Here is a 25,227-nt window from a genome sequence, read left to right as displayed (position 1 = left end):
AGGCTCAGTCCAGACACACCCTCGGCCCAGGTTTCGGGGCAAGTCAGGGTGTTGCCAATGACCTGGGTCAGGACTCAGTATGGAAAGGGCCAAGGTTTCACGTGTGGCTGGAATTGGGCATCAGTATGAGACTGGGATCGTCGATCAGTAGATGTTCAGAATTGGGACTCAGTGGTGACCCGGGATCAAGACTCTAGGATTGGGGCTCAGTCTATGAACAGGTCAGAGTTGGCTGATGGGTGTAGCCTGGGGCTGGTGAGTCCCTGGAGAAGGCTTTCTGAAGCCCCAGAAGAGAGAGACCCTGCCCTTGGTCCTGGAGCAGCCTCACACTTTCCCCTCCCTGAGCTCTTGCCCTGCCCTCCCTATTTCAGAGAACCCAGGCTTGGGGGTGAAAGACCTCCTCCCCCCTCCTCCTGAGCACTCCCCCATGTGGCAGGGGGGAAAAGTCTCTCCCTGCCCCTTCTCTGCCTGCCCCAGCTCTGCTTCCGATCTCCCTCCCCATCTCCGTCCACAAGGCTGTATGTAAACTCTTGTCCCTCCCAGAAGCCGCCTGCTCCGCCCCCTTGTGTGCTCACGGGTTTCCTCTGCACACACAGGTGCATAGCACCGCACACTCAGGACACATTCTGTTGCTCGCACGCAGAAGGGACATCCCTCCTTGACAACCTCTTCCAGACCCATGCACCCGCCCCCACATATGCACACTTCCCAAAGATCAAGGGCAGAGGCAGGAGACACCCTCCTTCTCTGGCAGGGGGCTCAGGTACTCTGGCCCGCTCCTGTCTACACATGGGAGCTGACACAAACGCCTTAGAAGTGGGGTGGTTAAAAAAAAGTTGTCATAAAAAAAAAATGTTGTCATGTGAACTTGGGGGACGCAGTCTCTTCACTCAGAAGGGCAGGTGAACACAATTTTACACACACACACACCCCACACCCCCAAATTCCCAAGCACAGACACAATGACCTGCCCCAGAACCAAAAAAAGAGAAAAGCCCATTTGTGAACTCGCCTTACACAACACTCTACCACGTGATAGAATCAGCAACAAAACTCGCTTTTAATGACGGTGTTGACCTGAGGAATCTTCAGACAGAGGCCTGCGGCCTGAGGCGACCGCCAGCAGAACGGGCCCAGGTCTCAGACCCCATGGCTCCCAGAGAGAGCAGATGTCCCCGTGGGAGGGGAGGCCATGCCGTCTACTGCTTCTCAGAAGACTAGAAACTAGCCTGGGGTGGGGAGGAGGGGGGAGAAACATGGTACAAAATACATTCCGGGCTCCCTGGCTGGGTCCTGAGCCTGGGTGGGGGGCAAATCTCACAGAGGAGGGGGTCAGGGAAGAGAACCACAGGCCCAGTCCCTGAGCCCTGCTTCTCTCTGCGTGGCCAGGTGCCAAGGGGCAGAACGTAGTAGTTATATTCCTCTTAAAAAAATAGATCTCTTTACAGTCACCTTCTCCATAGTCTCTTGGGTATTTGGGAAAGAGCATTTACCTGCACCCCAAGCCTTCAGAGGGGCTGACGGGGGGCTGCTCCAGACAGAAGAGCAAAGCTCTGGGACCTATGGCTTTTGCGTCTATGTTGTAGGGGGCGGTGCAGGTGTGGGCAGGACATGAAGCCACTGGGATCCGAGGTGGGACAGATGGGGTCCTGAATCAGTGCTTTCTGAGACTGATGGTTAGCGACCCAGGTCCTGGAGAATCCTTTGGTTTGATGTCTTACCACCAAGGGAGGTGTGTTTCTATGGAAACGAAAGAACCATTTTCTTCCTTAAAGAATCATTTCCAGGGGAGCTGGCCCCACAGGACTAGGACCAAGGGGTGGTCGGTGATCTGGGAAGGTAGTGGGCGATCTGTGTGGATCAAGGTCCCCACCTGATGTGGAGCACTCCAGGCTCTCTCACCTGGATACCAAAGGACCCCCTGCTAGGGGTCAGAGGGCAGTATAGGGTCACTGTGTTGGGCCCCACTGTGGGAGAGCTGCCCCTGGGTGCGGTCAGTCTTATTCAAGCTTTTGCTTGTAGCATGTGACCATCCTGGGGTTAACTGCTGGCACCTGAGGACCCCTGGGAGTGGGATCAAAGATGCCAAGGTCCCCTCCTGGGTACAGTGAGTGGGGGGGAGCAGGGAAGGGTAGCATTCTGGCAACCAGATTGTTTCTCGGAGCTGTGGGACCTGGGGGGTGGGCTCCTCACACTGGCCCCCACATGGCAGTGCCCGTTAACCTCCTGGGGGTACCACGCCTCCATAGCTCCCACCGAGTGTCAGAGACCCTTCTTCCAGCAGAAGCAACCTGGGTCCATGTTGGAGTCCCTGCTTCCCTGGGGCGTGGAGGAGAGAAGGGGAGGCCATGAATGCTCAGCCTGGAAGGGAAGAGCACCCGGGGCCACTTTCTCCCTCGACCATCCCTTTAGCTCTCGAATCAATATCTTTGATTTCTGCAGTGGGACACCTGCTTCTCGGGGGACACTGTGAGCCCTCGCTCCCTACAGGTGGGATCCTGAGTGGTGGGGGCTGGGGCACCGGAGACAGGCAAGGGTCCATGGGGCTCGAGTGCCCCAAACCAGCAGGGAGTTGGGTGGGGAGTACCCCCACGGTCTCTTCCCTTGAGCTTCCTTCGTCATGCAGGAAACTCCACTGAGGGCCAACAGCCACCATGGGGATTGTTCCCAAACCAGAAAGAGAGGACAGGTTGCGGGGAGGTTCCCCAAGGGAGGAGAATCTCGAGACCCCAGCTGGGTGGGGACTCCCAACCCCCTCTTCCCCAGCCCAGGCATCATCTGGGGTAGTAGTCGTCGGGGACGCCGGTGAGGTTCCTCCCCTTAAGGGCCGCATCCACCATCTTGATGTAGGCCGAGATGACCTTCTGCATGTCAGCTGTGTAGGGGTCATACTCGAGCTTGCGGAGGCCCGAGCGCTTGAAGTTGCCGTCCTTCTGGCTCTCCACGCACAGTAGCCGGTCCTCCCTGACGGCCACGCCCAGCAGGCTGACCATGCGGCCCAGCTGGACGAAGAGGTCCTGCTTCAGGTCCTCAAAGTGCACCACCAGCACCTTCTTGCCAAACTTGAGCCAGTCCAGCGTGTGAGTGGCCCACCACGGGGCATAGTTCCTCACGAACTCCGGCCACTCTGGGGAGAGGAGGCAGGGCAGGGTCAGAGAAGGGGAGGGGCGCCCAGAGGACCAGGGTCAGGATCAAGGCAGTTACGGCAACGCCCTTCACTCCTTCAGATCCCACACTGGCCCAGTCCCTCCCACCTCCGTGCTGTTGCTGCTACCTGCAATGTTCTCCGCCTTTTCTTGTCTTTGGAGAGAACAGTAACCCCTCTTAGGTGCTTCCTGCGTGGCCGCCCCAGCCTTCTCCATAAATGCATGTTATTGTGTTTTTATATACGTTTGCATTAGTGTAGCTAGTAATTTGCTTATTCCTCAAGGCAACCGTTCTCTTCCTTGAACCAAAAGTGAGGCACAGAGAGGTCAAGTAACTTGCTGAAGGTCACACAGCTATGCAATGGCAGAGCCAGGATTTGAAACCAAACAGTCTGGTTTCAAAGTCTGGGCTTTGAACGATCAAGTTGTCCTGTTTAGTAATGTTATATACTCACAGGAGGAGAGTAGGACCTTTGAATAGAGAAGTGAATAAAAGCACATGAGGTTTGGCCGGGGGGATGGGGTAACTGGGTGATGGGCATTAAGGAAGGTACTTGACAGAATCAGTACTGGGTATTATATGCAACGGATTACTCCTAAATTTTACCCAAAATTAATAATCTATACTATGTGTTAACTAACTTGAATTTAAAACAACAAAAAAGTGACTTGCCCACAAACAAAAAAGGCTCTGAGGGTTTTAGCACGGCACCCTGTACCCAGTAGGTGCTCAGTAAATGCTGCCTGTTTCTCTTCCTGTCATTGTTCTGAGCTAGGACCTCGTCTCCCCGGACTCCCCAGGCCCAGGCTGGTGCCGCCTCTGGGCTTCACTGCCCCCTTCACAACCCCGTGTATTGTGTCTCTCTCCAGTAGACCAGGCTGGGGGTATAGTTTAAGTCAGATTATCTATCTTGCAATCTTTGCCTTACTGTTCTACTTTTCATCATGTTTTATTTTGTTGTTGTTGTTGTTTTGGATTGTTTGTTTTTATTTTCAGTTTATTACCTTGCTGCAGTAATCTGGCAGCGGGGGGAGGGGGGGCTGTCACGAACAGGGAACGGTGTGTTGGGGTGGTCTGGCTTGAAGACAGGCTACACCAGAATGTGGCTGATTGCTTGGGAAGCCCCAGAGAGGATCTCAAAGAGCTGCAAGCCAGTCCTGGGGCTGCAGAAATGGACAGAATGAGAAGTCCTTGCAGAGGAGGGGGGTGTCACAGAGAACGTCGGGAAGGGAGAAAGGGATGCTGAGCCCCCGATGGACAGTCACAGGCGGGTGCTCTGAAACCCGGGAGCCAGACCCCCTGCTGCTCACAGAGGCAATGCCACCCTGTACCCCCAGAGGCATCTGCTTTTTGAACGAGGGTCTATCAGTCTCCCCAGCTGGGCTGGGGGAGCCCAGTTGCTTCTTGACAACTAAACCTCCTCCTTTGCTGGGTGATGGGTACTTACAATCTCCTTTAATCCTAAAGTGTACCCTGAAGGGAAAGGGCTATTGCAGACTTGTATCACTAGTGAGGAGACAGGAGGCTCAGAGAAGGGAAGTGACCGGCCCAAGGTCACACAACCAGGCCCAGGTCCTAATCTTTCCGAGGCACCAGCAGCCTCACCCCACTCCCTCCCACTGCCTTACCCCCAGCAGGGGCTCAACGAACGCTGTTGAACTAAATTGGAATTCCCCACCGCCAAACTGTGACATGATAAAGGGCTCCTCTTTCTTTGCAAAACCCATCCAACCCCGTGGCGAGCCTCCTGCTCCCCCAGCGCCCGGAACACCACTGCTGCTAGGGAAACGTGAATGCTGGGGACAAGGATATCTTTTATCTTTACGATAGATGATTTACAAGGTGTCTGGCTAATTGGGCCCACACTGTTGTAATGGGTTAAGACCAGATGTATCTGAGTGATTAGAAGAATGTAGAGCATGTACATAGTCTGTTGTAATTTTTTTTTTTTTTTTTTTGGAGTCTGCCCCCTCCTGAGTCCTCCACCCACCCCTGCACACATCCCTACGAGGTCCAGACACCTGCTGCTCTTACCATAGAAGCCCAGCAGGATGAAGGTGGGACTCAGTTGCCCAGGAGCACAAGGATCAGATTTCTAGGCCGGGCTACTTCTGACCAATCATCTCAGGTATTTGCTGGGGGGTTACTGCACAAGCTCCCCCCAAAAAGGAGAGGGAAGACCCATCTGCAGGGTGGTCAGGGGCCTGCAGAGGGCGGTCCCAACCTTGGGTGCTTCTTCAGGGGTTGTTTAAGGCTCAGGGTCTGGGCACAGACCATTTTGGAAGCAGACAGCAGTGTTCACAACCCCCTTCCTCTCTCTGCTAGTTGTGGCAGTGGGGGGACCTTGGTTGGTCTCGAGACTCGGTTTACCCATCGGTGAAAGAACTGTGCTAAGACCTGCATCCTGGACACGAGAGGGAACAGAAGCAGAGGGGCCAGGACCCCGGCCCCGGGCCCCAGGAGTGGCTTCTTCAATGTCAGCTGCTGGTATGAGGATTCTGGAGGTAAGTGCCCTGGCGTAACCAAGATGCACCCCCTTATGTCCCATCAGCTGGGTCAGCGCTTCCCGCCAACAAGGCTTGAACTCCCCCGGGCTGCTTCAGCAATAGCTGCTCACCTACCCCCCCAGATTCCTTCCTGGAAGCTCCTGAATTACTTCACTAAAAAGAAAAAAATTATAAACAAGAGCCCTGATGAGCACAGGATCCCCGTCCCAGTGGGTCATAAAGGCACACTGAGCCCCAGACCATGGGTCCTGGCACCGGTTCTGCCAAAACAGTCACCCACGAGCAACTGGCAGGGCCCCTAGGAGCTCCCACCTCTTGCCAGGGGGAGGAACCAGGGCCTGATTAATAGCTTAACTGCACTTAATTCCCTGCGGAATCATTAAACACAGTCTGTTTCATTAAACGGATCCGGGACAATTCACCTTGTGTAATCATATCACATAAAACTTTGCTTTGGACCCACTCCAGGGAGACTGTAAAATTAACATTATGGAACCAAAAATGGGGGGCACGGGGAGGGTTGCAAGAGCCTTGCTCCAGCTCTACATGGAAAAGCGGGCACCGGCAGGGAGGGGTGGACCTGCTCCCCAACAGGGACCTCTGCTTTGGGGGGGGGGCGGGGAACCCTCCCACCCTAGGCAATGATGCCCAAACATTCAAGTGCACTGGAAGCTTCAGGTGAGGGGTGTGTGTGTGGCGGGGATCTTTTTCAAGTGCAGATTCCCATTCAGGGATCCTGAGGGCTGAGCTGGGCTTTTCTAAACCCTCTTCCAGGTGGGGTCAAGGCACTGCTACAGAGACCCCACTGGGAGCAGCAAGGGTTTAAGGCGGTGGTTCTTAAATTGGAGTGTGTATCAGAAACGTCTGGAGAGACTGGGAAAACACAGACTGCCAGGCCCCCTCTGAGTTTCTGATGCAGCAGGTTGTGGGGTGGGAAGGTGTGGGGCTGGAGGATATGCGTTTCTAACCCATTCCCCCAGGCTACGTGTTCTGGCATGGCTGGCAAGGGCACTCTAAAGCCAGGGTCTCAACTCAAGTGCCTGCAGGGGCCAGATGGGAAAGCCAAGAGCGAAGAAAGAAAAGGGGTTCTTTGGGGGAAGGCTCTCAGAGCCCTGAAGACCTGGGTCAGGCCCGGGAGGGGATACAGAGAGAAGGCTCCCCATCCCAGGCTACTGTGGGGACCCTAGGCCCTCTGCCAGGAGATGCGTGTGCTGGAACCTTCTCTCTCCATTGCCCTGCAGTCTCGTGCTGCAGCAGGTCCTGACTCCTCCCTAACCTTCGGTTTGCAAGCTCCCAGCTGCTCCGAGGGAGGAAAGAGAGGCCAGGCGGCTCCTGGGAACTGGAACTGCCTGAACCTGAGACCAGGTGCCAAGCCGGGCAAGCTGTGAACTCATCACAAAGCCAGGGCCACCCCTAGGTAAGAGACAGCTTGGGAGCCAATGCCTGGGGTCATGCTTGCTTAGCCCCGTGATTGCTCCCTTCCTGGGCTGGTTTTCTCACCTGTGCAATGGAATGCTGCGGTGACCAGCAGCCTTTCTTACCTCCTCCAGGAATTAGGTTTAAATGACCCAATGAATGCAAAGAACTCAGCGCTGGGAGCTGCCCCATGGAGTCCCCTCTCTTCCCCCTGGGGGCAGCAGGAAGCCTGGGAGGCAGATAGTTGGATTTTACTCCTGTCCCTGGGTGCCCGAATGACCTTGGCAGGTTCCTGCCTCTCTCTGGGCCTCAGTTTCCCTGTTAATCAATAGAGGGCCAACCGAGGTTTGGGGTCCTACCTGCACTCTAGAAGCAGTGAGAGCTTTAAAAAAAATAACACCGGAGCCAAGGTTGCATTCCAGCAATGGTCCCAGTGTGGTCGGGGCACTGGGCTTTGTCCCCACTCCTCCAGGGAGGCGTGGCTGCTGTGTGGCAGGGGCTGAGGACCCCTGGGCTTGGTCGCCCCCAGGTCCTTTCCAGCTGGGCTGGCAAAGTCTTTGCTCAGCCAGGCCTCTCTGCCAAGTGCACCTGCAGACTTCTCAGCCTGGCCCTGAGTGTTCATTTCCAACCGTCCCACAAATGAATCAGAAACCTCTTCTGGGAACAGTGGAACAAATGTCACCACCTAAGCTTCCACCCTCTGAGAGGGGGAATGAAGCAAGGGGAGGGACAGAGGACCCCCTGGACTGAACTGGGAAGCCAGGGCCCCGGTGGCCAGACAGGCCCAGGGGTTTTAAGGAATGACATCATTAACCACAGGATGGCTACGTTAACACCTGTGTATGTGGGGGGGGCAGTGTGTGGGGGGGCTTTGGAGCAGCTTTAGGAGGGGTGAAGTGGGAGAGCACCCCTTCAAGGCTGAGGCTGAAGCAGCCTGGTTCCTGGAGGCCAAGGTGGAGGGAGCTCCCCTTTACGGAGCACCAACTGGACTGACTGACCCCACTGTTCCATCGACATTTTATCCCATCCATCATCATAGCTCAGTGGGTAAGGGTTTGGGTTCAGGAGCAAAACTGTGTGGGGTCAAACCCCAGGTCCACTACCTCCGGGGAAAGCCTCTTCACCTCTCTGAACTTGGCTCGTCCCATCTCTAAAACGGGGTTAATTATGGGGTTTCAAGACTCTCCTTACAGTGATGGAGATGCGGGTGATAATGGATATGGGATTTTTTTTTTTTTTTATGAAGATTTTATTTGAGAGGGAGAGAGAGACAGTGAAAGAGGGAACACAAGTAGGGAGAGTGGGAGAGGGAGAAGCAGGCCTCCCTCAGAGCAGGGAGCCCAATGCAGGGCTGGATCCCAGGACCCTGGGATCATGACCCGAGCCGAAAACAGACGCTCAATGATTCAGCCACCCAGGTGTCCTGGATATGAGATTTTAAGAGCCAGAGGGCTTAAAGTTTTTCAAGATGCTCAAAGTTGGGTCTGACTTCAACGCTCTCACCACGATCATGGGCCACCGGCTCTGGACTGAGATCTTTATCCACAAAGCCGTCATCTACTAAGTGCCAGAAGTGAATCTCAAACCCCGATCATATTAAGATTCACGGCTGCGGGGCCAACTTTTTCACTCCTCAGCTGGCACAGTCATTTGTGTGACCTGGCACAAGTCACTTACTCTCTCTGAGCCTCCCAACCCAGAGCTGTTGGAGGTGGTTCATTGAAATGATGCTCTGTGAGTTCTTAGGGGGCTCTTGAGTGACCTCCTGGCCATCAGCCACTGACCATGGGCTGAATTCTGACCATGGGCTGGATTCTGGTCTCCCGACTCCCAGGAAAGGGCTCTTGAAACTGCTTCCAGCCATCCCATATCAATTACACGAGGATCTCCATCTCCATAATTACTGAGTGTTTTTAAAGGGTTAAACTCTTAGAGCCCCACTATTATTAACCCCATTGTGTAGGCGGGACAAGCCCAAGTGCTGGGAGATGGTGGAGCTGGGGTTTGAACCCAGGGAGTCTCGCTCTTGAGCCCATGCCCTTGACGGCTTCCTGTGACCCCATCGGGCTCCCAGCAGGTGCAGCTCATGGGCTGGAGGCCATGGGGAACCCTTCTGGATCCCCGGCAGCACCCAGCACCAGCTATACCACCCACCCCCGCAAGGCAGCCTGCCCCTCACCCCCATCCCTGCAGTACCTTTGCCCTTCCAGTGGGCATGTGCAGCAAAGCCGATGTGGCCGCCGTACTTGCGGTTGAACTCAGCCATGAGTGCCTTGTAGGGGTTACGAATGAGCAAGATGGCAGCATCGAAGGCCTCAATCTCCTTCTGGCCACTCTCATGTGTCTTGATGCAGATGGTCCTGCCGCTGCGCCAGTGGTCCCGCTCACCTTTGAACCCTGCTCCAGTCAAAGGAGGGAGATACAGAGCAGTGAGCCCAGGGACAGGAGTCCTGCCCAGTACCCCAGGCCAACTCAGGAAGCCTGCTGCATTCACTTGTTTCTGCCCATGTTTACTGAGTACCTGTGTGCCAGGCACTGTGCTGGCAGGTGGGAATAGAATCTGCAAAAATCTTCATGGGTCTTGCCATCTTTGGGAGTCAGGTAATGCAGATCATGACCTCGTTGACCACAATGAGCCACTGTGCCACAGAAGTGGCTGGGATTTCATGCCCAGGTGCCCCAAGAAGCACCGGAGAGGGACACACTGGGGGAGTCCTCTTTGGGTGGAGTGTATGTCTCCAGGCCTAGCCCTGTGACTCTCCTTGGCCAGGGAAATGAGGACAGAAGTGGTTTTCTAGCATAGCCCCCAGGTGCGTCACATGTTCGTTTAGTCTTATATGCTCTGCTGTTACTGTGAGAAGGACATGCACTACAAGGCTGCTGGTCCCAGATGGTGAGAGACTCGTGAAACAGACACGGGTGCAACCTGGAGGCGAAGGGGTGTAAACTGACATGGAAAGGATGAGAAGGAATGACTAGCCCAAGAGAGGAAGGGAAAGGTGTGGGGGGATAGCAGATATAAAGGTCCTGGGGTGCGTCAGAAGAAATGTGTCACATGGATGACTTCTGAGGGGGAAAAGAGAGGAGTGTAAAGTCAGATTGGATTGTAGCGGTCATGATGGAGAGTTCAGCACTAAGACCACAAAGATTAGGAATCCCTGAAAAAGGATAGACAGCAGGACAAGATCAGATTTTCCTTTCAAAAGCCGAGGAACTGACAGAAGTTGTGGGTTGCAGGAGAATGTTTCTCTGGCGCCAATGGTATGCTGGACACTGACCTGAGCCTTTCATGTAATTGGGCAACTCCATGCTTGCACTGATCCTAGGAGAGATTTTTATGGATAAGGACAACTGAGGCACCGGGAGATCAAAGAATTTGCCCAAGCTCTAGAGCAAGGGAGGAAGACATGAAGCCAAGATTCAAACCCAAGCCATCTAGGCGCCAGAGACTGAGCTCTTAGGCCTCCTGCTCTCCCGGGAGCGAAGGCACTTGGATGGCATCTTGAAAGCCAAGAAGAAATGTTCTCAGATGACGCCTTCAAGATACCCGCTGTTTTTCCAACTCCAAGTTATTTCTTTGGGCCTCCGTTTCCTCATCTATAAAATGGAACCACGCTGCTGCTTCTTCACCGGGCTGTTTGAGAAAATCAATGAGGCCCAGAAGAGGAGTTCAATCAATGGCAGCTCAATGACAACAAGTGTTGGGGGGGACACGATGGGCTGAGAAGCCACGCTTCCTCCCCTTTTCTCTCCTTGTCCCATGCACAAAGGTTTCTGAGGCTTTTAATAAGGTGGATTACAATGAGGCCAGCCTGGTACCTATTTCTGTTCCTGGAGATCAGGTTTTAGAAAAGGTAAAAGTCCAGTTTCCAACAACCCACCCCCCGACTCCCCGCTGGGGTCACAAGAACTGGAATATCATATCCTGAGCTAGATTCCATCCTGGGACTTGCCAAGTAAAACCTCAGGAAGTATCTTAGCCTTGCAAATTAGCACTGACCCCTGCCCACAAGGAAATATTCACCCCGTCTTGGAGCCCCACGGACTGCCCCATGTCATGGCACAACAAGGAGTGGGGTCTGGGAGCTAGAGAGCAGAGCCTGGGATACAGATGTTGACCCATGAGTTGGGTCCAATTTCAAGGCATGGAGCCCCACATTCCATCAGTAAAGTGCCCCACGACACAGACAAGGAACTTCCCATCTAGGATGGCATTTTATCTTTGCCAAAATGCATTTCAGCATGCGCACAGTAAGAGAAAAACACGTGCAGGGGTTACATAAGGACACATACAGGTTCTCAGAGAAGGAAGAGAACTAGAAACGTGGCAGAGGGGTTACGGTAGTTTAAATCAGCTCTTGCCATCAACAGATGAATGGATAAAGAAGATGTGTATATATACACTCTGGAATACTATGCAGCCATCAAAAACCCAAAGTCTTGCCATTTGCAACAACATGGATGGAACTAGAGGGTATTATGCTTAGCGTAATAAGTTAATCAGAGAAAGACAATTATCATATGATCTCTCTGAAATGAGGAATTTGAGAGCAGAGTAGGGGATTTTAGGGGATAGGGAGGAAAAAAATGAAACAAGACAGGATCAGCAGGGAGACAAACCATAAGAGATTCTTAATCTCAGAAACAAAACTGAGTGTTGCTGGGGGGTGGGAGGGGAGGGATAGAGTGGTTGGGTGATGGACACTGGGGAGGGTATGTGCTATGTTGAGTGATGTGAATTGTGCAAGACTGATGATTCACAGACCTATACCCCTGTGGGCAAATAATACATTATATGTTAATAAAAAAAAAATCAGTTTTGGTGCATTGTGAGACCTGGAGTCCATTTCTCTGTTACATGGTAGAGTCAACCTAGCACAGTGTTTATCAAGATACAAAGATTACACATATTGGAAAAGACCTGGTCTAGACTCCAGATGTAGGTCTCCTAAGAAGTTAGTCTGTAAGGGCACTGCAAAAGTAGGTAGGTGGAGAAAATTCCATTTAGCACAATGCCTCCCAGAGAGAGGAGTTCTTTGTCTAGGAAGGAGCCTTTAAGAATCCGCATGGGATCTGCCTGCCTGAGGAACTAGGGATGGTTGCTCCAGCAGCCTCCAGGGAGGGCCTTCTAGGTGATTTCAATCAGGGATGCAAGAGGGGGGCCAGAGCGGAATTGCTGAACTCAACCACCAGGGGGCCCCCTCTCCCCTCCTCCGTGATGCAGTACCCAGCTCCATTGCATCTGTGCGGAGCATTTCAATCCTGTTCCTTTGACGGTTCACCATAATAGCAGCTCACTGGGGCATGCATGGGACCCTCAGAGACTCTGAGAAGCCAGACAATGGTCGAGGCTTTGGAGAATAAGCTATTGATTCTCCTCTCCACCCCACTGCCCACTATGACATGTGCTTGTGCACTCTGCAGTTAAAGAAGCTGTCACGGAGAGGGGCAGGAGGCAGGGCTCCACATTTCTGCAAGCCCTGCTGTTTACTGGGGAGGGAAAGGCCCCTAAGAGCCTGCCTCATCCACGTCCCGCCACATCTGTGTGGCCCCCAGGAGTGGACAAAGGCCCTGCCGAACTCTGGGCAGTCATCCCAGCCCCTCCTGCCTCGGGATTCACTCAGCCCAGAGAGCTGGAGCCTGCACTCCGGGCAGTGGGGTCCCTGAGATGGGGAGGAGGACAGAGAGGGGAGAGGGGGCCGAGGGAGAGGGAGGAAGAAGGGGAAAAGCAGACACAGACACAAAAGAAGACAAAAAAGGAGAAAGGGAGACAAAGAGAGATGGACACAGACACAGAGAAAATCATGTTTTGCAGATGGCCAGCCTCTCTGGGTAAGGGCAAGAGGGGGCAGAATGCAAGTGGCACACACAGTCGGATTCCAGGAGAATGTTCTCCCCCGGTACCCCTCCTTCACTCAGCAGCCCCTCCGGGGGGCACGCTGTTGCCAGGAGGAGAGAAGAGGAGGTTGCAGACAAAGTGCCAAGCAGCCCGTTAGACTTAGAAGGACCCTGGGGGTCACCCACTGAACATAAGCTTGTTACACAGGAGGAGATGGAGGTTTCAAGCCGGAGGGGTGGGGGTTTCCCCCTTATCCAGCTAGTTAGCTGCAGGGATGAGGGAGGAAACTGAACTATCACAAAGCCAGAGTCCCTGGAGCATCAGCTCATCCTACAGAAACCAACCCCCTGCAGGCCCATCCCTGAGGCCCCTCACTTCCAATCAATGGGCTCCTACTGTCTTTCCCACTGACCCCACTACTGTCCCTGCAGCTGGACATCCTCTCCAAGTTCTGCAGCCAGAGGCGTATTTTCACGCACACAAATCCCAGCACACCACTCCTCGGCCCGAGATCCCTCCATACCCCACTCCGCACCCGGCCGGGGGCCCCAGCGTAATATGCTTTCAAGGGCTTTGCCCACCCATTCCTGGCTGTCCCTCCTGTGTCGCACCCCCAGCCCTCACCGCTGCCACCGTCCAATGCCACCGAATGGTCATTGACCAATCACACAGTCCCCTGCTCCTCACATCACTGCCCCCATCCACAGCCTCTCTCTGGAACTCCTCCCCCACCAGGGGGAGTCCTGTGCACTTTTGCACATCCCTGCCCCAGACTAAATCACAAAATATAGAAAGCACCCACCCCAGAGCTGGGCCCATCGCAGACATTCCATAAACACCCACAACACTTAGTATCACTAAGGGCGACATGGCGTATTGTAACGATAGGGACCATGATGAAAGAGGGCTCTGGGAACAAGGAAGATGGGGCAGGAGGACGCGGGAGTCTGCCAGAGGTGCTGGAAGGGGGTTGTGATCTCGGCTTGGGAAGAGCAGGTTTCCAGGCAGAAGAGCTAGGATGGGGTGTGGGTGGGGACTGACAATCCAGGGAGAGGACAGTCATGGGCGTGTGGCTGGCATGTTTCCCAACTACGAAGACCACATCCTACCTGGAGCCTGACACTCAAAGGGGGGCAGCAGACCAACCAGCCAGTGGGTGGCAAACCCCCTCTCCATCCCCCACCCCCCAGCGTTTGAGGATTTTCTTAAGCTGAATTTGTCTCAGCTGCAGAGGTCATGTGGGGAGGGACTTGGGGTTAGCAGGACTGACCAATGGTATTTTAACACCAGAGCCTCATAACATTGTCTTATATCTTTGTTCAAAACCAGTGTGCATTCGCTGTTGACATCCCCGTATTATAAATGAGGAAACGGAACCTCAGGGAAATAATGAAATCTTGCCCAAGGTCCCACACCTGATAACTACCAGCGTTCAGTCTGAAGAGTCAATCCCCTGACTCTGTCTTAAGACACAGTTTCCCTTTGAAGCTAGGAGGCTGAGTTAGATCAGAGGTGGTCCTATCAGGCATGTAGCCCACCATTCCCCCTTCTATACCCTCAACAGGCATCACTGCTAGATTAAGGCACTTAAAGAGAACCTCAGAATCCTTCTTAACACATCGACCTAAAACAGGGATTCATCGGAATGAACACAGGAGATGAAACCACTTTGAATCCCTGGACTGATGATCCTGAAAGACCCTTATATTTGTAAACTCTGTAATTCCATAAATAGGGTTCCTGCCCCAGCCCAAGGGCCAGCCATGGGATGCTTCCTGAGTCTGCTTCTCCTTGCCACTCTCTAGGACAAGCCAGAGATATTCCAGACTCTGCCTGGGTTCCTCCCAACAACCCCCATAAAGGCAGCAGGACAAAGTGTTTGTTAAAAGCATGGATGTAATGTTGACACCTGGGCCTGGGTTCAGATCCTGATAGAAGCATGAAAAACCCTCACCTTGAAGCCTCGAACACATTTCATGCTCAATAAATGATCGCATAAACCAAAACTAAAAAATCAGTCCTACCAAACATTGGGATCCTAAGACAGACCTGACCGCTTGTTAACTCCGCCCTTCAACCCGTCCCTTTTCATCCTTCTTGACCTTCCCGCTTCCCTCCCGCAGACAGAGGTCCCCTGGCTCTCCCAGTGCCTGGTCCCCAGACTGTAGTGTTCACAGCCTACACTGATGGCTCGCTCACTCTGTGCTAAGCCTGTTACACGGAGCAACTTCTTAACTCTCACAATGACCTCACCAGGGACATACCATGATCTCTGATTCATGCATGATGACGCAGGATCAGAGAGGTGCAGAAACTTGCTCAAAGTCACACAGCCAGTAAGCGGGTCTTCATCTGGTTTGCAGACACAAAGACCCACAGCCACAGGCAGTCCCATGTAAAGACAAAACCTCTCACAAATAGAGCTGCTTCCCTGATGCCCCTCCCAGAGCTGGGGGGGGGGCTCACATCCAATGGGGCTTTCACCCAAGGTTTTCAGTTTCCCAGTAAGAACCCCCAGGGTCTTCTTGCCCATATGATGGGAATAGTAAGAATGCAGGCTTTGAAACTGGGATATCCTAGGCTATAATCCTTCACCAGCCTGTTGAAAACAATGTGCGTGACTTGGAGTAAGTTACCTTTTCTCTCCAAGCTTCAGTTTTTGCATCTGGAAAATGGTACCACATCCTATGTCCTAGGGTTACTATGCCGGGCTAAAAATGGAGCACCTGGCATGGCTCTTGGTGGCCAAAGTAGTCTGTCCATGACCATCTAAACCTACACAAAGCACATGGCACACAGCGCTCCATAAATGCCTGCCAGGAGACTACACTTAGGAAGTGCTTCTGGAGCCCAGAAATGCTCAGTGAACATCTGTGAGCAGAAGGAAAATAAAGCACCCGCACAACAGATACCACTGGTTTCAGGGTAGGTAAGACACTTGGTACATAGTAGGTGCTCAGTAAATGTCTCCCCAAATGAGCCTCCTTCTTTCCCTCTGTATACAGCACAGAGATGCTGGTCCATCGACATTGGTGGGGAGGGACCTGGCTAGAGTTGGTGCTCCAGGCAAGTTGCAGTGCCCTAGCCAGAGAGAGAAGGTAGCATGCACATAGTAGGAGCTTGATAAATGCCCCTTTTTGAGTAGATGCTGCTCAGGCAACGTTTGTGGGGCATACAAGGAGGCAGGGTACTGAGTGCGCAGTAGGTCTTAGCAACCATGCCCAGGTGACTCAAGTGGCACATAGTAGGGACGCAGGAAGGGTTTTCCCCTGCCCTTCCCCAGGTGGGTCCACTCCAGCCTCCTCACCTTTATTGTAGAGGGAACCGTCGAAGTAATAGCTGCCAGTGTAGAAGCCGGTGGCCAGCTCGATGAGGTGGCGAGCCCACGTGTTGCCGGCACCAGGGAAGCTGGCTAGAGCAATGAGCTGCTTGGACTTGGCTGGGAGGAACTTTCGGTCCATGCAGCGGTTGTCTGCAAAGGGCAGGACACGGTCAAGTGCAGGCAGATGGAGCTGGACAGGAAGGGAGCAGGGCATGAGTCCCACCCCGACCCCTTCCCAGCCCTGCGGCCCAGGTCGTGTGTGGGACCCCCCCCAGGCCCCCTCCCTTCCCATGGCTAAAAGGAGAAAAATGGTTCCTTGTCACTGGGTTGACACGAGGGTTGAAGGAGACCATGGATGAGGAGGGATGATCCCGTAGCAGGAATTCAATGAACGCCGGCTAGTTCTGATCTCCTGCCTCAGTTTCCCCCCAGGACAGAGACTCACTCTCATACTGCCCCAACCATCCTTTGCTTTAGAAGACAACCCTCCAAAGTCATCTGCCTACATGGGGTGCAGTCCAGGGTTCTGACCTTGACCTCCAAGCCAGGTGTGGCCAGGCTCATGTTTCCTTCCAGGCTCACCCCTCCCACCCACCTGCTGGCCTCCAGGGTCCCTCCACTTCCTGTCTGTGCTCTGCTCCTTCCTGACCCAGCAGTACCCCCGGGGACAGTAAGAGACTTTGCTGCCCCCACCATCCCCGCTTTTGCCAGGCTCTGCCGAATCAGCCCCGCCTGGCTTCCCTCCTCCCCAGGCGAGCCTTACCAAATGGGGTCCTTCCCCTCCTTGTCACGTATCTCCATCGTAAACTCGAAGGATGATTTGATAATGCCCTTTGCTGACTCTCTAGCAATTTCTATATCCTCTGGCACAGAGTAGGGATAATAAAAGCGTCTTGGGTGGATGGATGGACGACAGATGTGTAGGTAGGTGGACGGATGGAAGGATGGATGGTGAGTGGGTGGGCAGACGGGGAATAATAGTATTTACTTTATAGGAATCTTGTAAGGATTGACATAATACATATAAATACATAAATACATAAAGTACTCAAAGGGGAGATTTTTTCCTTTTTTTTTTTTTTCTTTTTAGTCTTCATCCTCATGTGTATGTCTAGATTCTCTGGCTTTATAGAGTCCTGAGGGTGCTCCTGTTGTCAGAGCCCCAACACCTCCCACTGCAGCACAGAAGGCACCGTGCTGATTTATTTTGACCCCCAGAGATGCAAGGGAAGCTGAGGGAAGGCCCAGCATAGGGGACTCTGCAGCGGGGGAAGGAGAGGAGAGAATCCTAGATTGGGGTTCTAGCCCTGCCTCCTCACTCAGGACCAACGAGCTCGATCCTTAGTTACCACAAAGGGACAGCAGACAGCCCTGTCCCCCTGACACGTTTCGCCTGCCCCTGAGCCCGCCAGACCCCCTGCCCCCCCCCACGCTCCTCCTTCCCTCCCACTCCCAAGGGAGAAGGGCTATCACCGCTCCCGTGCCTGGGTCCCATCTCCGCCCTCCTCCCCTTCTCTCATCCAGCTGGCTCCATCACATCCACATTCACACATGAACAAATCATGCCATCATTACAAAAATCTCTTTAAAGGAACACCTCTCTGTCCTCACCCAATTCCCATCCCACCTCTGGCTGAGCTGTCCACACTTGCCATTCTACTCTCTTTCTGCTCCTCTTTGCTCCCAGGAGCTCCCCTCTGAGCTCCGCCCTGCTCATGCACAGACCCAGACCCTCTAGAGGCCCTGGTGACCGCCCGGAGCTCTGTGCAGCACCTCACACCATGCCCCGTCCTGCCCTTCACAGAATTCCTCCCAGGGTTGTCTTTCCTGTCCTGCAGGACCTGCCCTTACCAAGATCTAGCTGGGAGCCACACTGATGTCTTGTAACAGCCCATCAGGGAAACATCTGAGTTCCTACACTGAAATTCCAATTCTACCACCTGTTTGCTGGGTGCTCTGGGAAATATGACAGGTCTGAGCCTCACTTTCCTCACCTATAAAATGGGACTACTGACAACAGTGGTGCCCTTGGGAGGGTCACAGAAGGTGTAATAATGCACAGGAGGAAAGGTGTATGAACACGGGGCTCCCACATTAGAGCTTCAATCAACCACACCTCCTCATGCTGTGGCTTCCAGTTGGGGGGCCCCAGCTCTCCATCCCCCACCGCCCCAGGTTCAGTATGTTCAGAGCAGACTTCAGAAAAAATAAATCCAGTTTTGGTCTTTGTTAATGCCAACTGGGTGTCTGGGGACAGTTTTCCTGGAAACACTGCAGAAAAAGACTAGGTGTGTAAAATTCTTGTTTAGGTCTTATATTCTGATAGGGGTGCGGATTATATCCTGTTGACTTTGAATGGTCCCCTTAAAATCTGAGCATTTCATGCTATGTAAATGTTACTTCAAAAAATCAATAGTGGGAAGCCTGCGTGGCTCAGCCAGTCAAGCCTCTGCCTTTGGCTCAGGTGATGATCCCAGGATCCTGGGATAGAGCCCTACATCGGGCTCCCTGCTCAGCGGGAGCCTGCTTTTCTCTCTGTTGGTTGCCCCCCTTTGTGCGCGTGCTCGCACCCTCTCTGTCAGATAAAATCTTAAAAAAAAAAATTAGCCAAATTCAAAAATTTTTTTAAAAAGCCAAAAATAGCAAATATTGAATTATAATTAATGACATGTACATGAACATGTAATAATGCAACTTAGAGGTGACCTTCAAAAGACCTGGATTTGAACTGTGCAGGTCTGCTACACACAGAATTTTTTTTTTAATAAATCCAGTACATCACCATAAATGTGTTTTCCTTAATAATATTAATAATAATATATAATAAGTTTATAATATACAATAATATAATTATAATATATTATATATAATACATATAATAAATAGTAATAATATAATAATAATAATAAATGTGTTTTCTTAATAATATTCTTTTCTCTAGCTTATTTATTTGGATACAGTATATAACAAAAGTAACATACAAAATATAAGTTAACTGAACGCTGGTGTTACCGATATGGCTTCTGACCAACAGCAGGCTGTGAGGTAAGCTTTTGGGGAGTCCAAAGTTAAATGTGGGGGTGCATGGCTGGCTCAGTCGGAAGAGCAATGCAACTCTTAATCTCTAGCTTGTGAGTTCAAGCTTTGCGCTGAGCACAGAGATTACTCAAAAATAAGTAAAACTTAAAAAAAAAAAGTTAAATGTGTGGGGCGCTTGGGTGGCTCAGTGGGTTAAGCCTCTGCCTTCTGCTTGGGTCATGATCTCAGGGTCCTGAGATCGAGCCCTGCATCGGGCTCTCTGCTCAGCAGGGACCCTGCTTCCTCCTCTCTCTCTCTCTGCCAAATAAATAAACAAAATCTTAAAAAAAAAAAAGTTAAATATGGATTTCTCAACCACACCGGGAGGTCATCACCACCCCTAACCCCCATGTCGTTCAAGGGTCAAGGGTGTTTTGAAACGCATGGAAAAAATAAGAAGGATCGAAGGATGGCAAAACGGAGAGATGGAAGGTCAAGTCCGTATAATAAAATGTCTATGGGATGCATCGTGGGTGTTCACGGTGTGATTCCAGTTTTTTTGTGGAGGTTTGACAATTTTTTTTCCCCCAATCATAAAATGTTGGGAGGGAGGAAAATCAAAAACAGAAAACAAAACCCTGGCCCCTCAATTTCTCTAGAAAACGGCATTCTCCATTCAAATGCTGCCTGGGAGGTCAAGACCCATTCTGAGGTAAAGGCTGTTGTGTTCAGCCCGCAAAATAAAGTTTATTTGTTTATTCCATCCCTGAAAAAGACAGCTCCTAAAGTCCAAGCAGGTGCTAGAGCTTTGGAATCAGAGCTCATCTTATACCAAGGCTGTCACGGCCAAGCGTGAACAAGGCTTTTCCCTCTCAGAGCCCATTTCTTCCTGGAAAATGGGGCTAATCTCCTTACAAGATGAAATGGAGAATACGTGGGAAGCATTTTCAATGGATACTGAGAAGCTGCGGTTGCCCAGGATTCAGACCCCACCTGGGTCTGCATCCCAGCTCTGCCCCGTCCTAGCTGTGCCACTCAGGCCCAGCTACCAAACCTCTCTGTGCCAAGTTGGAAGACAGTCATTTTAGAACTTTTGTATATTTCAGAATATTTCTAAGTATTTAGAATTTTTGAACAGTTGTGGACCAGTAATAATAGGGGCACCTAGGTCCTTGCGAGGACTGAATGAGTTAATTCAGTCTCAAGGGCTTGAACAGCACCTGGCACACAGTAGGTGTTGGAGAATCCCGTTCCTGGCAGGAACATCAGGGTTTAGCACACAGCAAATGCAGAATAAATGGCAATCATGATGGACCAGACTCTTGGCAACCTAATAAACCTCGGGTCTCTCGAACCTTGCCAGTGTGAGGGACTGCAAACCTATTGTGGAAAACTGGAGAGCAGTAATGGCCTGAGGACATGGCCCAGGGGATGAGCAAAGCCATCCATCAGGGACTCTTTATCTGCTATTGAAAAGGCTCCACTGTCTGCTTCATCCACATCAAAGCCATTCACAGTCATGGAATAATTAATCTGTGCATGACTCTGCCTTAGGCCAGGGCCACAAGGATCTGCGCAGAGTCACCCACACTTCCTAAATGCTAACACATGTTCATCCCTCCTCGCTGTGCTATAAACAAAGCTAAGAGCTGCACTTACTAGATTCTTGCTCACTGGGCTCTTAGCACAACTTCAAGTACCACAGAAGAAGCTCCAGGAGGCTACTACTGGTATCCTCATTGGACCAAACAGGGGACAAGCTCTTACTGGAGCTGCCACTAGCTCTTTAGACACTTTTGTGCCCATTAGAAAAAGACACTCTGCCCTTCCTCTGGGTAGAGGTGCTGCTATCTAGAGTGCAGAGCATGGCCTGACTTTTGGGCACCACTTATCTTACAAGTTGTGACTGTGCAGTGCCCAACCTGCCCAACCGTACATGGAAGCCCAGTTCCTGGAGATGAAAAGGAGGTCTAGCCCAATCATGTTTCATTGTATCTCCAGGCTTCAGGGGGTATGGGGAGTGTTCTTTGCTCTGTGGGCAGAGTTTTCTAGCAAGGGCTTTGGAGTTTGAGACATGAAAGCAAAGCACTCTCATAGAGTGCAATTGTGGCCGGTTCCCAACCCCGGAGTCCTGCTCCTCCCACCTCGAAAACAGCGATGATGTTGTCTTGATTATAGGCTTACTATGGGCTTTACATCATTCAGAGAGCTGAGGTGGGGCAAGGGACCCGTGCTTAGTAGGTGGTCAGCATATTCAGATACTGGGGTAATCCTTCAAGGGTTTCCTTTGGCCTGAGTGCCCCAGCACCCTATGTGCCACCCACACTTCATGATGCCTCAGTCTGGGGAAATAGCTTTCAGCTAGAAATTGTATAAGCAGCGTGACCTCGGGCAAGGCTCTTAACGGTTCTGTGTCAGTTTCCCTGCCTGTTAAAGCATCCATATTGACCATTCCCACCTCCTGGGAGAGCTGAGGGGATTCAGCGAGGAAGCATGAACTAAGAACTCAACACAGACTCGAGCACCAGGAGACCCTCAGCACTGCCACCATTATGGGCCAGCAGCCCCAAGAGTCGGGAGGGCAGCCAGGCAAGAAGCTGAGGTCCTTCCAGCAAAGAGAGGATGACAGAAAATGAAGAAAGAGAAGATTTTATAAATAAATGGACAGACTCCTGGAATTGAAAGGCCTCCTAGAGATCAACCATCTAGAGCTGCGTTTTGCAGATGGGGAAACTGAAGCCCGGAAAGGGGCCGTGACTTACCCAGGATCCTGCTGCAGGTCTGGGTTGGTCACCTGCATCCCCCACTCCCAGCCTCAGTGACATCACACTCAGTCTCACAGCCTCTACCACAGGAGTCGAGCCACCCAGGTGGGGGGGTTCAGTATGAGGTACAGAGATGAGGGTCTCTGGAACCTCCACATCCCTTGCCTAGGGCCCTTGCCTCTGCTGTCCATTGGGATCACTGAGCCAGGCCAAGTTCTCCAGCCCTGCCCTTGCCCCTACACTCTGGCCTACATAGTCGGAACGGGATAGGCTGGGATGGGCTGGCCGGGAGCCCTCGGGGTGGGGGGCGTCCAGGTGGAGAACCCCGGCTTACCTTGGACTTGTGTCTGGTACACAATGAAGTAACTGGGAGTCCCGCAGCTCTCAAACTCTTCTGCACTACACTTCTGGGCACAGAGCTGCTCGTCCTCCCTCTCGTGGAGGGGGAATCGCGTCGTGGGGAACCCACAGTGGCAGGCATTGCCAGCAAGGGCGGCCAGCGGGTACTCCTGGACCAGGGAGATGGGAAGGAAGAGCGTCACTAAATCCCCAGACGGACGGCCCAGACTCCCCATGCAGACCAGGCCTGGTGTCCCAATCATCCCAGACTGAAAGGTCCCCAAACTTCACTTGGATGAGTTCCCCGCCCCCTTCACGTCCCTCCCATGCTAGCGTTTCTTTCCAGCTTAATTAAGGTATAATTGACAAATAAAACCAGGCACTTCGGTACATTTTGCAAATACTATAGAAAGAAACAATGTAATTACTTTCCAAGGAGGCACTCTGCCTGCCAAGACTCTGAGCCCCCATGGGCTCTGTTTCTCCTGCAAAGGGGAGATTAGGGGAGGGTTGAGAGGCGTTAGAGACACCTGAGCATGGAGACAGAGCTTTCTCCAGGAGGACTAGAAAGAAAACTACAAAGAAACTGCTTTTCTTACCATCCTGCGCCCTGCCACCAGAAAGCCTCGGCTCTCAGAGGGACCCGAAGCCCCCGCTTTGGGAAAAGCTGTCTGAGCCCATTCTTTTAAGCCAAAGAGGATATGGATCCCCACGTCAGCTACGCTCTTCTTGGGGACAGCTGCTCCTAACTGCTTAATTTGTTCTGCGGAACAGCTGAGCCAGAGTGAGGTGGGGCTCAGTTTGCTGTCCCTTGTCCAACCCGCAGCCCTGAATCCTCCCCGACAGGAATAACCTAGTAATACACCAAGGTCGCATCTCTGTGGCCAATCCTGCAAACTTTGCACAATAGGTTCGGCTTCTTCCTAACACATACTGAATAGAACTTTACCTCTCCGCTGAAGGGCAGAGGCAGAAAGAGAGGGACAGCCAGACGATGGTATGCAGGTGAAGCTGCGTGGGGCGTGACCGATGGAGTTTCTAACAGGTGATACACATTGAGTCTCGGCCGATCGCCTAAATCTCCTACCCTCCACTCCACAGCACAGGTAGTTCTGTACCCCTGCCCACGGGATCCCCTCAATTTTTCTCTTGTGACCCCTAAGGAAATCAGAGGAAACTGGAAGAGGGAGCTTTGCAGATGGGCCTTCCTGTCCATCCACACACGTTCGCTTCCCTCCAGTCCTGCGTACAGTCTGACTCGTTGGGGCCTCACGGTCTCACCTGTGTCCCACCTGCAGCTGACCTGCATGGTCATCAGGTACTGGGGCGTGTCCACGGAGGGGATGCTACGGGGAGCGGAAGGGCATTCCCGCCCGAGAGAGAAAGCTGGGCACGCCTCCTCAACTTAACAACTTGCCCCCTGACCTTCCAGGATGCCTCTTAGAAGCAGAGCAAGCACTCAGGAAATGCTCGGTGACTTGAACTCGCCTGGCTGCCCTCGAATGGTTCTGGAAGCCTCTCTAGTGTAGCTCAGAAATTCGGAGTGTAGATGCGGAGTCAGGCCCAGGTGTCACCCCTACTTGCTTGTGCTATGAGCTCGGGCAAGTGACTTCACCTGTCTGGGTGCTGGCTTTGTCATCTGTGAAATGGGCTTGAAAATCCTCAACTCCAAGTCTCTGTGTGAGAGGTAAACTGAGACCCATGGTGCAGAGGGCTACACAGTGAATGTGCTCAGGAAGCAACAGCCTCCTGGCATTCGTGGATGCCACGAGGGGCTTCGTGGATCGGGAGGCTCAGAGGGGTGAGACAAGCAGGGGAGGTGGGGCACTGGAGAGTTGGGGTGCAAGCTTGAACACCCAGCAGGAGCCACAAGGCAGGCCCCCAGCAAGTCTGAGGACAAACACAGCATCTGGTTGACCCCGCATCCCCAGCACTGAGCACAGGGGCCTGGCACAAAGCAGTTTCTTGGTAGATATCAGCAAATGATTGAAAGGGGCAACCACTTTTTGTGGCATGGAAGGGGTGGTTTTTTGGCCCCTCATGGAATGAGTTCATCTTGAAAGAAGGTTGGAGCTCCTCAGACAGCACTGCCTAGCCCAGCTCTGGGTGTTGGGAGGGCACCAGCGTTCAAGGAACAGCCCCTACTCTTGTGGAGTTCACAGTCTAGTTAGGGAGGAAGGATCTCAGGATCTCAGGCTAAGACAGGACCCACAAACCATCTAGTTCGACTCCAATCCAATGCCCGAAGCCATTGGATTCAGCTGGACACAACACCTGCCCTGACTCTACTTGCATGCCTTCAGTGACGGGGATCTCACTCTGTCTCAAAGTGGGGCTGCTCTTGTCTTTCCCTGATAATCTCATGCTTGTGGGCCCAAGTTAGAATGTTACCCTCATTCCTGAGCATTCCTGAGATTAGAACAAACTCACCTCCTCAGTGGGAAACAGACCCCAAGTAACTTCTACTCCTTAGATTCACATGTCCCTCGCCTGTGTCATAGATCACAGAAATGACCCCCTCATCCTGGCTGGGCTGCTGCCTCTCCAGCCAAGCCCCTGCTTCCTGCAGCTGTTCCATACCGCCTCTTCCCGTAATTCTCTGAGAAGGACCCCTGGCTCACCTTCTCGGTGCAGAGGTCCACACACTTATCCACGGACATGTTTGGCATGGCAGCTGTCACGGGCAAGGCCAGGGAGAGGTTGTCAGGCCTTCGGAAGCAGCCTCGGAAGACTGCGCTTCCATCTGGAGAACCGGGGGAGGAGAAAGCAGGAGTCAGATTTTGGCTGGAGAACCACTTTCTGAAGAAAGTGCTTTTATTTACTTATTTAAGATTTTAAAAATTTATTTGAGAGAGAGCACCAGCAGGGAGGAGG

At 52.4% G+C, this 25,227-nt stretch overlaps 1 protein-coding gene across 2 annotated transcripts in view; it reads right to left on the bottom strand.

Moving 5' to 3' along the window:
• Window positions 1-1,036: 1,036 nt before the first annotated feature.
• Window positions 1,037-25,227, bottom strand: part of WSCD2 (WSC domain containing 2) — a 114,670-nt gene continuing 90,479 nt past the window's right edge. For both annotated transcript variants that reach the window (XM_059408607.1, XM_059408606.1), the window contains 5 exons: window positions 24,975-25,096; window positions 22,349-22,523; window positions 16,217-16,381; window positions 9,267-9,467; window positions 1,037-3,127 (listed from right to left, as the gene is read on the bottom strand). In XM_059408607.1, the coding sequence (XP_059264590.1) occupies window positions 2,775-3,127; window positions 9,267-9,467; window positions 16,217-16,381; window positions 22,349-22,523; window positions 24,975-25,096 (1,016 nt within the window). In that variant the 3' untranslated portion in view covers window positions 1,037-2,774. The remainder of the gene's footprint in view (window positions 3,128-9,266; window positions 9,468-16,216; window positions 16,382-22,348; window positions 22,524-24,974; window positions 25,097-25,227) is intronic.

Source organism: Mustela nigripes, chromosome 8 (genome assembly GCF_022355385.1).
Source record: "Mustela nigripes isolate SB6536 chromosome 8, MUSNIG.SB6536, whole genome shotgun sequence".
In the NCBI taxonomy this organism is placed as follows: Eukaryota; Metazoa; Chordata; class Mammalia; order Carnivora; family Mustelidae; genus Mustela; species Mustela nigripes.
This window is presented reverse-complemented; position numbering and strand designations above follow the sequence as displayed.